The 14,696-nt window shown below is 32.6% G+C and overlaps 1 protein-coding gene across 2 annotated transcripts; it reads left to right on the forward strand.

Annotated features, from left to right (window-relative positions):
• Positions 1–194: 194 nt before the first annotated feature.
• Positions 195–4,215, forward strand: LOC123670500. 2 transcript variants are annotated; one of them, XM_045603992.1, is made up of 2 exons: positions 195–475; positions 4,121–4,215. In XM_045603992.1, the coding sequence occupies exons 1-2, from the start codon at positions 197–199 to the stop codon at positions 4,184–4,186; spliced, it is 345 nt and encodes a 114-aa protein (XP_045459948.1). In that variant the 5' UTR covers positions 195–196; the 3' UTR covers positions 4,187–4,215. The 2 variants fall into 2 exon arrangements, with proteins under 2 accessions (XP_045459948.1, XP_045459949.1); XM_045603993.1 differs by having other exon boundaries at positions 195–457.
• Positions 4,216–14,696: the final 10,481 nt, after the last annotated feature.

Genomic DNA, 14,696 nt, shown 5'->3' on the forward strand with positions numbered 1-14,696 from the left:
ATTGAAAACATCCCGGATGCAAGTTTATCTGAAAAGGTTGTGACGGGCTTTGCCATTTCCGTATTATCTCAGTGCGATGTTCAAATACGTCGTGAACTGAACTCGACTGTTGTAAATGATAAATCCCACCTATTTCGAGTACTACGGGGTATTTCCTTGAAAAGAAAGTCCGAATTGTCAGATTTAAATGACCCTGATGTCAAACGCCCTCGCGCCACGTTCAGCTTTCGAGGCAGCTGCAACATATGTGGCAGGATTGGGCATCGTGGAGCTGATTGCCGTGACAGAAACAAACCACAAGATAAACGTGTCAACCAGAAGCCACACCCTACCTGCTACGTCTGCGGGGAGCCAGGCCACGTCGTCTCCACCTGCCCAAAAAGGATTGACAATACGAAGAAGGAACAAGTCGCTACTGGAAGCAAAGAAGTCAACGCGTGCTCGAAGATTGTTCGAGGTATTATGGACTGTAGTGGTATGAAATTTCCTTTTATTTTCGATTCCGGTTCTGAGTGTAGTTTAATTAAGAAAAGCTTTTCACACCTTGTTATCGGCGAAAGATTGCATGACCTTATCAACATGACTGGTATTGGAAAGAGTATCATTAGTAGCACAGAGCAAATCGTTTGTGACATAAATATTCAGAGCGTCGAGATTCGCGTCACTCTTCATGTAGTCCCGGATGATTGCCTACGACACGCTATTTTATTAGGTAGAGATATACTTGAGCGTGATATTTTAGTTAAAATTTCCGAGACCGGCTTAATATTTAAGCGATGTAGGGAGTCTAACGTGTGTACCAAAACCAAACCCATATTTGACATTCATTCAATTATTACCGACCTGACGGGATCTGATAGAGTAAAACTTTTTGACATATTAACGCAATATGCTGATAATTTTATTGAAAATTTTCCTACAACTAGAATTAAAACCGGGCAGTTGAAAATTGATTTGATAGATCCCCATAAAGTAGTACATAGGAGACCATATAGGTTATCCCCTCAGGAGTCTAAGGTAGTTGATGAGACGATTGAGCAATTGTTGGCGGCGAATATTATTAGAGAAAGTTCATCCCCATTTGCGAGCCCTATCATTCTTGTAGATAAAAAGAACGGTGGAACACGCATGTGTGTTGACTATAGGGAATTGAATAATAATACTCAACCAATTCATTACCCTTTGCCTCTGATTAGTGAACAAATCGACAAGCTTAATGGCGCTCATTATTTCAGTAGTATTGATATGGCATCTGGTTTTCACCAACTACTTGTACATGAAAATTCCATAGAAAAAACTGCATTTGTAACCCCAAAAGGGCAGTTTGAATATTTGGCTATGCCCTTTGGATTACGCAATGCCCCTTCCATTTTTCAAAAGGCTATTAATACTGCCTTAAAGCCCATGAATGATGAAAAGATTTTAGTTTTCATGGATGATGTACTTTCAATTTCAAAGGATATTGATGAGGGGCTTAACCGCTTAGACAAATTACTTAAAACGCTGTCCAATGCAGGGTTCTCATTTAATTTAAAGAAGTGTTCATTTCTAAAAGTTCAAACTGAATACCTTGGGTATATAGTTTCAGCTGGGGAAATTAGTCCGAATCCAAAAAAAATTCAAGCCTTAGTTAATGTCCCCACTCCAAAAACTGTTACTCAAGTTAGGCAGCTCATAGGGCTGGCAACGTATTTTAGGCAGTTTATTCCTAACTTTTCCCAAATAGTTCGGCCCTTGTATCCCCTAACCAAAGGAAAAGGTAATGTTAAGTGGACCCCAGAGCATGACCAAATACACAAAAAAATTATCCACATTTTAACGTCCGAACCGGTTTTAAAAGTTTTTGACCCTGCTCTGCCCATTGAACTCCATACCGATGCAAGTAGTGAGGGATATGGGGCAATTCTTATCCAAAAATATAATGATGCCCCTCATGTAGTAGCCTATTATAGTAGGAAGACCATAGATGCAGAGACACGTTATCACTCTTATGAGTTAGAGACCCTTGCAGTAGTAAAAGCAATCGAACATTTTCGTCATTACTTACATGGACGAAAATTCACTGTATTCACTGATTGTAACTCCCTTAAAGCTTCTCACTCAAAGCGTGATTTAACTCCAAGGGTTCACCGTTGGTGGGCTATATTGCAGGCTTACGATTTTGATATCGTGTACAAAGAAGGTCGCAAGATAGCCCATGCAGATTACTTGTCTCGAAATCTAGCAAACACTAATTATTCTGAACCCCGTAAGGTAAATTTTCTTGAGTTAGATAAAGGTTGGTTAATTGTAGAACAAGAACGCGGTTTGGAACTTTCTGAAATAATATCAAAAGTCCGTAATAATCAACTACCTGAAGAGATGATTTAAGACAAGGAATACTGTATAGAAAGATAGAACGTAGAGGAGTTTCTAGTTGGCTTCCTATTGTGCCCCGTTCTTTGGTTTGGTCCCTCATTAGTCATGTCCATAATGAAATAAAACATTTAGGTTTTGACAAGACTTTAGACAAACTTTACGAATTTTATTGGTTTCCTGATATGGCTAAATTTGTAAAAAAGTTTATTAATAGCTGTGTGGTATATAAAACTTCTAAAGGCCCTTCAGGTGCACAGCAAATGCAGTTGCATCCAATCCCCAAACATCCAGTCCCTTGGCATACAATTCATTTAGATCTAACAGGAAAACTTTCAGGAAAAAGTGATAGAAAAGAATATTGCTCAGTTTTAATAGACGCCTTTACAAAGTTTGTATTACTTGAATATACTCCGGCCTTAAGTTCTTCATACGCTGTAAGAGCAATTAAAAATGCTGTAAACTTATTTGGTGCTCCGAAGCGCATTATCGCAGATAGAGGACGTTGTTATGACTGCAACGAGTTTAAAAACTTTTGTAACGATAATAGAATAGAGCTCCATTTAATAGCAACTGGTTCTAGTAGAGCCAACGGGCAGGTTGAGAGGGTCATGCAAACTTTAAAGAACATTTTTACTATTGTCGAATGTAATACTAATAAAGCTTGGAAGGATGAACTAGGAGAGATTCAGCTTGCTCTTAATAGTACACGTTCCAGGACCACAGGTTTTACGCCTATAGAACTGATGTTTGGCATTCAAGGTTCCTCACTTAATCTAGCTAAGATAGCTCCTAGTTCTTTTGAACCCACTGTAATTAATGTTGAAACGGCTCGTTCATCTGCATCAGAAAATATTCAAAAAGTGGCTAATGCTGACACTATAAGATTTAATAAAAGAAAAGCTAGGATTCAACCTTTTGCAGTAGGTCAATTTGTTTTTGTAAAATGCGAAGAAAGACATCAAACTAAGTTGGACAATAAATTTAAGGGACCTTATAAAATAATCACTGTATTAGATAATGACCGTTATGAACTTAGACAGATAAACGGTTCTAACAGAATTTATAAAGTTGCCCATGAAAATTTAAGGGAAGTACCTAAAGGGCAAGAAGGTTATTTACAAATTTACGAAAATTATAGTGATGATGATGATGAACGAACCGTGACGGCAGATAATGAGTTCAACATACCTGTTGTGTCTGTAAGCAATAGTAATGTTACCTCAGATTCTGAAGAAACCCTTACTGTAAGCTCTCGAACATTGACTGCGGATGATTCAGAGGAAACACTTTCTGTAAGCTCTCGCACCTTAAGCGCAAATGATTCTGAGGAAACTTTATCTCTTAGCTCTAGAACATTAAGTGTAGATAATTCCGAAGCTGTAATAGAATCTTTAGAGTGATCAATTAAAATAGTCTCTTCTGCTATTGTGGGAGATGATCTGTGATGCGCTGAAGGAATCTCACCTGCTTCAGTGGGTGACGATTTAGACCAGCCTATTTAATTTGCTATGGTAATGATCTGTGATGCGCTGAAGGAATCTCACCTGCTTTAGTGGGTGACGATTTAGACCAGCCTGTTAACTTGCTATGGCGATGATCAGTGATGCGCTGCAGGAATCTCACCTGCTCTAGTGGGTGACGATTTAGACCAGCATGTTTGAACTGTAGGGGTTTTCCTGTTGTAAACCTAGACCAGTCATACTTGCCATATTGATATGTAATGATGATGACGATGGAAATTAATGAGTTCTTATCTTTTTAGATTAATGAATACACTCGAGGACGACTGATTTATCAGAATGGCCGTGACGGCAGCCACCTTATTTAACAGTTTTGAGAGACGGCGGCTAGATGGCGCTAGTGGAACGTGCACCGGACGCATCATTATCGACAGTACAATGTTGTAACGGTTCTCCCCGCCAAGCGATCGTCTTTATAAGGAGCCGCGCTTTTGAGTCGACACGCATTTCAAACGGATGCGTCTTGGTGCACGGACCACTGTCTCTCGACAGTCAGTACTGCACGGTTATTGGACGTTGGAACGTTGTATAATTAGTACTGTCCTTATTGCGGTGGGTGCGTGGAACCCTGTCTCTGACAGTCAGTACAGCCCTATGTGACCGCCCTCACTGTCATATTTTGTAATTGTTTAATTTATTATATTTCATTTCTGTATTTCTAGATTTAAGATAACCGATTGTTCGACTGAAATAAATTTGTATAATACCTTATCTGAGTTTTCCTTCTGATGTCTGGGCCGAATCCGACATATATATATATATATATATATAAACATATATATACAGTCGAGTTGAGTAACCTCCTCCTTTTTTAAGTTGATTAAAAAATACGTTATAATAAACAGCTACAATGTCAAAACATTTATATTTATTTTCCTCAATATTTTTACATTAAATTAATTAAAAAATTGTCGTACATACATCAAAGAACGTCCTTGATGTATGTACGATACTTTTTACTGAATATTTTCATTAAATTAAGTAGTAATAATCATCATAATATATTATATTATAAGTGATTTGTCAATAAAAACCTATTTAAAGAATACTCAAAAGGTTTGTTACTACAAAACAAATTTTTAAATTCGTAATATAACATATAAGAAGACAAAGTTTAAACAAATAAAACAATATCTAATTCTGCAATAAATATATTACTAACAACAGTAGCGCCAAAAATTGTTATTACATACAAAAATAATAAGTAACATTTTACTAACAGCGAAGATGCTCAAATAAAATTTATATTAGACTTCCCTCTGAAAATAGCTTCATTTTGTTGGTCCATTAAAATTTTCACTTAAGATATCATAAACGGCTGAGCCGCACCTATTATGTAAGCAAGAAAGTACATAATTATATATCTATATAATTATGTACATCTTGCCCATAAAATGTTGGCATGGTCAACGTTATAAGCGACAGCGTTAGAAATTTTATGCCTAAATATTAAGTTATTGGTTTCGTATTTCTTATCGTTTTATCAACATGTTATTTCTGTAATGTCACAGTCTGACGTGTCACAGAAAGGAAGAAGGATAATAATGGAAAAAAGACAAATTTGACACTAAATTACGTTTTTAATCAACTGAATCATCTTATCAAACTATGGCCACTTTTTACTGTTTTGCGTGTGTTCCCGTTGAAAATAAGTGCTGGAATTAACTTAATACACAGTAGGGAAATTTTAATATTCTTTTATCGTGCAGGTTTTTCTAATGAAAATGTAATTAATTAAGAAAACAAGTTTAAAGTTTACTTATATTTGATAAGCGTGAAAAATAGCTAATTATAACACTAATTCATCCATTCACCATTCAGTCATGATTATAATAATTACAAACGCTACTAAATATTTGTGTTACTTGTATTGACTGCAGCGCCTCTGGCATGTTTGCAGACGCAAGAACCGACTGTTTCCACACCATCATGTGTAAACGATGCACATCTTTAGTGCGTAGAGTAAGAGGCAGCCCAAACAGTGTGCTTAAGACGATCGCGGAACGCTTTGACTGCTTCTACCTCCGGCATTGCAGACACTGCTGTACAAATGCCGGATCGAAAGCCTTAAATTACGAATATCTGAGATTTTACTGTAACTGTTTCTCTTAATTTTTATATAATGAAACATTATATTTATGTTTATTATTATAATAATTATTATTTTGATTATTAAATATTATTGTAATTGTAAAACTGTTGAGACATTTAAAAAATTTTAGTTGTATTTGTTTTGTTGTTTTTGTCCATTGTACGAAGAATTGTTTTTTTTTTTTTTTTTTTTTAAAGATCATTAGATACCTGAACTGAAGAGTTATTTATTTATTTTATTTATTTTTGAAAAATTAATAATTAATGTAAAAATTTGAAATATAGTGTTAATTTTTATAATATAAAAAATATCTATCTAAATAACTATGGTCTTATTACATGAATAGTAATAGGAAAACTTTAATAAAATAATTTTATATAGTGACAGTTGCAAAAAGTAACGTGATACGTTGTATATTAATTTCTTATTTTAATGACACGTAGCTTGAGATGACCTTTTTAACTATATAATCTAAGTGGTGTATCACTTAGAAAGTATAATGTAAAAAAAAAAATGATGTAGCTTCATACGGATATTAGTTTCAAAAGAATTGAACGGTATTGTTATCCGAACAGTATTATACTTAATATACTAATAGCGGTTAATTCGAATTTATTTATATATTCGATAACTTGTCCCTTGCACAGAGAAATATACAGAGAAGTCGCTGTACAGATCCACGGACTGCAAAAAATGGTGTTTTGAAATGAAACTGATATGAAAATGTTTTTCGTCATAAGGTGATTACACACACATAACGAACGTCAGAAAAATATCATTCACAAAAATTAACCATCAAATACAAGCCGGTCGCTGGAGGGATCCTGTTGCCTGCAGATTCGGAATCCTCCAATTAAAGCGGCTGAAGGCTCCCGCAGAGGTTTGGTCGGTTTTGCACCCCCAACTGCTGAAGCCGACATACGGTCTAGGAATGCCTACCCGGGCATCCTGGATATCACCCGTAAATGGGTTCCCCTGCGATACCAAAAAAGGACTAGAATCGCGGTTGCAATACTCCTGGTATTGCAGGCGTATGTAAGCTTTTTTTAAATATATAACTAGGTCGGCAAGCAAGCGTATGACTCACCTGATGGTATGCGATTACCGTAGCTTATAGACGTCTGCAACACCATAAGCATTGCAAGCGCGTTGTCGACCGTATCCCCTATTCCCACCAGAAGCTCTGGTCACACTACTCACCAACGGAATACAACAATACTTGAAAACAGTATTATATATCTTCTGTGTCGATGTACTACCCCAGTCGGGTTGCACCATATTTTGAACAGGAGATTTCCTGTTGTGCCCTACCTCAGTTAACTGGTTACGGAATCCACTTTCAAAGAAAGATGCAAATAGGATATGTATTAATATACAAATTTCATTAAAAGTACTTACGTTTAATTGCTTGATTTAATACATTTATATTATGAAAATATCGGTTCTAAATTCCAAGCTGGTTTTGGAATTTTTGACAACAAAACAATTTATACAACTTATACTCCAACAAGTCAGCGCACAGTGAACAAAAGATGATGCTCCTGTCAATAATCAAAAATTAAAGACTTTTGAAGTTACGCCATAATGATTAAATTAAATATACATTATCTTGCACGAGACTCCGAGCTTAAATTAATTTTTGAGTACTTCATACTTGGAACAATCGGCAGCATTCGCGCGTGATGTAATCTCAAATTCTAAAACTTTGTTAAGGCGCTGTATTGACTGTAAAATTTGAGTCTAATGATGGTGATGGTTAACAGTCAGACAAAAAATTGATTGAATAGGTGAAATAAGGAATAATTTATTAATATTTTAATTTTTGTTGCAAACATCTTTTGTATGAATGATTTAAATATGCTTCTCTTATGATGTGTTTTTATTATTTTTCATGTAGGCCGATATAAAAAGTTTTATAATTAATAGTATGACGCATTATTGCATTTAATATTCGCCCGTTCGTATTTTTCAACCACCTTGAAAGAAAATTTTATTGAAGGATTCGAGTATCAATCTATACTAATACTATAAAACTGAATTGTTTGTTTGTTTGAACGTGCACATCTCAGGAACTCGTCCGATTTAAAAAATATTTCAGTGTAAAATAGCCCATTTATCGAGGAATATAAGTCCCGGGTACATCTAGTAATAAAAAAAAAAATCAATAATAGACGTAAAAATTATATAGTTTTGATTTTTGTTTTTTATTTATTATTAGTGAAATCTTTAAAAGCATTAATAATAATTATAAGAAAAATAAGCTGCAAATAATATCTGAATGTTTATTGACATTATTTTACCAAAAAGTTGTGTAAAAAGACCGTTTCATTACGATTTTTTTTTATATTCGCGAAGAAAACAACAATTAAATAATCAAATTAACATTCACAACAACAAATTCACATATATTTGGATCGTATAAAAAATAAGTATAAGTAATTGTATGCTTAAGTCACGTAATTCGTGAAGTAGCTTCACTTTAAAAATTCAAGATGGACCGAGTTACCAAACTGAGGCCACTTAGTAACATCGTGATAAAGATACTTAATATATTTTAGCAGAGATGGATATAACCCAGTTTTTAGTTGTGTGGTTTGAGAAAACGTAAATATTACTTACGCTAATTACAATCATTTATAAAATTATAATTTATAATAAAATTACACATTTAAAAAGTGGCCTATTTCGTAAAACAATATCTTAGAAATGAAAATAAATTAAAAAATGCAACATAGAAACTTTAAACTTAAATAGATTGAAACTTAATTTTAAAACTGTATCGCACCTAAAATTATTTTTCTCGTCTAAAATAAAAAATAAAAAATTGAAAATAATGCATAATGAAACTTTTTCTTTCAACAAAGAAATAATTTTGAAACAATGAAATGAACTCTACAATAATAATATATGTATATTAATTAAAGAATACTGTTAGAATAAATTTAAAAACGAAATCGATGTTATTATATTGTAAACGACTTACAAAGTATAGTAATTACTAGCCAGAGACAAAAATAAATACCTACAATAAAATATACTTGTTGTCTTTTTATAAAGTTCAAGGTTTTATTTTAATTGGTGTAAAACCTTCAACTACACATATTAAACAAAACATAATATCTAAGTTGAGATAGTCTAGAAGATAATGGATTTTTTTTTTTTGAGTTATGTCCATCCGTCAATTACGATCTTAATATATGGGTCGTATCTAAGGCGAATATTATACTACTAGCTGTTTTTCTCTCCTTTGCTTGCGTATAAATTGATTATATTTAAAAAGAAGCTTACAATATTTATATGTACTGTACTTAATTAATTATTTACCAACTAGTCGGTACTTCTAAATTAAAATTTCACGTATCTAACATCGAAAATGATCGACTGCCAAATATACTTCAAAATCCTATTTCACCCTTTTAGAGGCGGAATCTCTTAATATTCTTGATAAGTGAGTGTCTACCTAATAAATATATCCGACTTGCCAAAATTTAAGTGAAGAATCAGCCAGTCAATGAATAAATACGTGCTATTTTTGTGTATCTACAACTAAAGTGTTTTTTTTTTTAATATTAACGACACATAGTAAAAGCAAATATATTCTATGAAAATTAATTAAACGCAGATGAAAATAAAGAGAAAATTAAAATGGCTTTAACAAAGTTCGACAAGGCAGCGTTATTTAAGTTCGTAGATAATACCCGCACAATTATATGACTGAAACTGCAAAGAAATCAAAGTTTTGTTGCCTCAGTGTTATCAAGTTGCGCAAAGACCAAAGTGCAAAGCGAATACTGAGTTGAACCGCATTTCAAAGACCAACACTCTTATGGAATATCTAAAGATGTCTTAAATATTTCGAAAAGTTCCACCGTAGCTTAGGTCAATATTTAAATGAACTTATGAACTTAATTATGGCAGCCATGGCATATAACGACCACTTGTTAGCTAAAAATGTGAGATTCTGGATTATATGTACTGTGTATTTATCACGAAGAGTAATTTGTGAGTTGAAGTTAATTTATTTAAACTACCTAGCAAACCAATTACCATTATTGGTGATTCAAAAATAAATCGATTTGAGGCATCATTTTATCAAACAGTTCAGTAAAAACACAAATGACATAAAAGAGCACTTACTTTTAATCTATCTCAATACAAATATTATCCGGAGTAATGAACAAAAAACAAAGGAAAAGTTTAAATTTTCTCAGTAAAAAAAAAATCGGCCACCTTTATAAAACCTTTTAGATAGAAAACGGCGGGGTTCTTTCTCTTAGGATTATCTCGATTCAATCTCTTTATGGGTGACGGCTATCTATGTATTTAATCCACTTTCTCTTTTTATCTTAGGACAAGGAAAAAAAACGGCAAAAAGGTTAGCGTCTTTGTCCGCGACCCTTGATATCGGTGACCTTTCGTCTCTACGTTTATTAAAGTACACCTGTGCAAGAAGTCGGGCGCGCCGATTTCATTATAGTCAATGGAGAGTGGAGTAATTGGAATTCACAGACATTATTATTTTATTCCTATGATAAACTTCATATGTGTTCGACAATATTATATTATCGCGACGAAATTAAAATTTTATGGTTGACATAACTTAATATTGCGAACGAAATGAATTAGTCGCGAGTATTTTAAGTTGAAAGTGTATTTCGACATTAATTTATACGCGTCTGTGTAATTATTTTATAATTAAGCTCAATGAAAAAAATTATAACAATTTTTTATATCTACAATTTCGTTCGCGTCAAATCTGTTTATAAAAATACAATCTTTCTCGGCTAATAGGAAATTAAATATTTCTAGTTTTAGAGATTTTTACTTGGCAAAATGAGCGTTTACAATTTTTTAACTTTAAGGTACAAGTGAAAACAGTATTATAATAGTTTTTCTTACCTAATCGTGATAAAAATAAACTTCTCATATGAACTAAAAGTAACAAAAATTCTCAAAGTAATAAAATCAATGTAATAAATAATGTCACATGTTTTATTGAATGAGAAATATGAATAATAATTAAAAATCTTATTTGAAGAAACCTCGCAAATATTTCATGCCTGTAAAATAAGTAATACTTATTACAACGAATTCAAATAACGTCGAAGAAACGATTAAGACGGGTTACTTGAAATAATATTTTCAGTATTATAATAACGATTCGTTTAAAATATCTAGCGACGTAGAAGAGGGAAGGTGTTATCGTTCTGGCTATTAAACTGATTAATTAAACTCAAGCATTGGGTGAGTCTGTCAGGAAAACACAAAATAATTGAATCGGTCTATTAAATATATATATTTTTTTAATTATCTTTGTAGCAGATTATTTACGTACTTCTTTAATATGTTACTTGAGTCACTTTTGCACTTACGTCATAATAAATTAAATCAAAAATCATATATTCTTAACATTAATTAAATTTATCTCGGTACTCAGTATAAAACTTGTAATAATGTTTATTTTACTAAGGAATTAACTTATTTGATTAACTAGGAAGATCATACATATATTTCCGTCATCTATAATGATAAACTATAGATCTTATAATTATTAATTAATTTATATCATAACTTATTCATCTATTAAAACTGTCTGTTTGTTTATCACGCTATATGTATTATAAATAAAATAATAATTATTTGTTGGAAAAAAAACTAACTACAATTACATCGATTAGTAATACAAAAAAATATCTTATTTTTTTTCATTGTAAGCTTCTAACACAATACAAAACTAACCTTCTTAATATACTCAAAATTCAACAAGTAATATTTCTTATTTTAAATTGATCTGTCATACTGGCTTATCTAATCTACGCGAGAACGCGACATAAGGCGCTGTCAATTAAGCAAGGGCTGTAATTCAAATATATGTGTTATCGTACGAAAGCGCGTTTCAACGCACCTGTGGTTGACAGCCCAATTAGTTGAAGAGTACTTCTTGCATCTTTGTATTGATATTCATCCTTTCAAAGTCACATTTGAATGTAACGTGATATGTTTAGTGAGAAACAAGGATTGTCGCAAACTGTAACTAAGTAAGAGTTGTACAGTTTATGTGTTATATGTAAATTAGAGAGATATACGTAAACGTTTCAATTAGTATTATATATTTATAACTAGTATATATTTTTTAAATATGCTACAAATTATAAGTCTTGGAATTTTTTCAGCATTGTTTCAATCTACATCCTACGGGTCGCTGGTAAAAAATGATATTATAAATAAGCCTTGACAAAAATAAACATTATATAGACTTAAAGCGTGAATGAAAATAATATGTGTCCATATATTTAACGCGTTGAAAACTATTTTTTTCACCTTTTATTGAATAATTACAATACAAAGGTTTCATTCTGGAGATGCTTAATAGAACATCGCAATATAGTTGAGTGTGAAGCGTTTATTTATTTACGGGTTTATATTCAAGAAACTCCGTGAATATCATTTAAAAATCGTTACTATAGAGAATATCGCTTTAGAACTGATCTACGAGAACAAAACTATACCAAGTAATTTTTGAACGAGTATCAATCAGAAAAAATGACCTTGTGTAAATACCTAAAAAAGCGTTTATATGATAATTTTACACAGAAACGTCCTTCCACTTAAGCTATGAAAAATTAAGGACAAACTAATTTCATATTCATACATTCTAACGTGACGTAATTTTATTTTATCCACCCTTAACAAAATATTAAAATCGCTTTGTAACAGCGACTACGAAAAGTATAAGCTCATCAAACTTACAAACTTACTCACACTTCTTTACCAATTTACTTCAAAATTGTTTGAATTTAAATTATGAATTAAGATGAATAAAAAATTTCGAATGATTTAATAAAATTCAACTTTATTATACTCTATTTATTTAAAACATTTTATAAGAGAGAATAAACCAGAGATTCGGTGCGGAAAAATTCAACAATTTTCGAAATTCAAATCGGTTCGAAATTTAAAATGCTATTTTAGCGTACGAATGTCAGTAATTTCGCGTGGTCGTTCCAAATTTCTGCATAGATGGCAGGCAAATGGGACGTCAGGAACAGATCTCATTGACGAGTGAAATTGCACTGATTACAAGCAAACCCTTGGGATACAGTTGCCCTTTGTATACACGTTGACATCTAAATGTTCCGATTGCTCTATTTTTGTGTACCAATACCGGAGTAATGACGAATAATTTAACGCAATTTTTAAAAATAATGCAAGTTTTGCAACTATCTAAGTTTACGTTAGAAACACAAAACATATTAATATTTTTGGTTCTAATGATGCGTATCAAATATCTTATATTAATTAGTTATATCTTGAATCTAAAATTGTAAACTTTTATCCAATCACAAGCTATTTTTTTACTGTGAATGGAGTTATTGACGTTCCGTTACACTTTGCAAATATTATAAAATCTAATTCTTATTCTGTAAAACAAAGTATATTATTGAAATCACGGTCAATCACAGAATAAAAAGTATATGTTTAATCAGAATAGCTAATATATATAAACTTATTGCATATTAAAAAAATTGCAATGCGTTTCAACGAAAGTAAATTAAATGACAAAAGCGTGAAAATAACAAATAAATAAATAATGACAATTTTTCTTTTAAGGTTGGCATCATTAAAAATTCGCTTCGAAATTTCGCCAGCACGGTAAATTCCCCAAATATCTCGTTATAACAAACGTCAGAAAAAGGAAATCTTTTTACCGAGTCCTGAATTACGTCTCAGCAGCTTTTCTCAGCGAGTTCTACAGGTGAATGGAAGGCACAAATCAGGTCGAGAAAAATCGATTTCGATTTTAAAACTTTAACGTTATTCGGTTCGTGATCGGAAATATAATGGGATGTTACACTCTCGCGGGATTCGAATCAGAAATACGAAAGATGTGAGGTGTTAAAGGACAGTGACCACATATTGTCTGGATTTATATGTCGTTTATAATACTTACAGTAGCTATTGAGTTGGAATCTCTTGCTCTTTATTTAAAATAATATTGTTAACGGTGTAAAGTTTTTTAGCAATACTTGTGTATGATGAATGTTACGAAAATTCAACAGTGCAATCTTCCAAAGAAGCGCTCATTTTTCAGACATACAAAATCCTTCTCTGCTGTTTTACCCATTTGTTGAACGGATGGGTTATGAATTTCCAATACGTGTTTATGACGTGAAAATAGTGATTCACGGGGCTTTGAGGATAAATGAGGTTTTCCGATTGCCCTCCTAAGTACGAGTATGTAGTTTTAACGAAATTGAAAGAAATAATATTTTTAGTTTTCTACCTTCTTTGGTGTATTTTATTAAGAGTGACAATCATACGGCACTGATTCTGCAGATTTATATGTGGCAAAATCTTATGAATGTGTGGATATAACATAAATATTTTACGCTAAACACAAAATTAAAATATTTAAAACTGACCCGACTTAGCCTGTGAGGCCCTACAGCTGGGCAAATGCTTTATTTCCATATAAGAAAAGGTGAAGGAGTAGCTTGAACTACGTCATTGTTACAATTGGGGGATAATTAATCCACCACGAAAGTTTGCTACCAGGTATTTAGGATACCGACCGGAACTGCAGCCACACGATGATACGGTGGAAACTCACAAGTACTTACACCGACAAGAAACAAAGTTGGAAAAGTTTTACAAATACAAATATCTGATAACGGAAATCGAACCTGCGACCTGCGGTGATTAAGCATCACCAATAACTCAAAATA

Source organism: Melitaea cinxia, chromosome 4 (genome assembly GCF_905220565.1).
Source record: "Melitaea cinxia chromosome 4, ilMelCinx1.1, whole genome shotgun sequence".
In the NCBI taxonomy this organism is placed as follows: domain Eukaryota; kingdom Metazoa; phylum Arthropoda; class Insecta; order Lepidoptera; family Nymphalidae; genus Melitaea; species Melitaea cinxia.

Bases quoted from the DNA above. Each gene is read 5' to 3' on its own strand.
- LOC123670500 (XM_045603992.1), top strand. From the start codon at position 197: ATGTCAAACGCCCTCGCGCCACGTTCAGCTTTCGAGGCAGCTGCAACA. The intron at 476-4,120 runs GTATGAAATTTC...TTATCTTTTTAG, and splicing joins AGGTATTATGGACTGTAGTG to ATTAATGAATACACTCGAGG.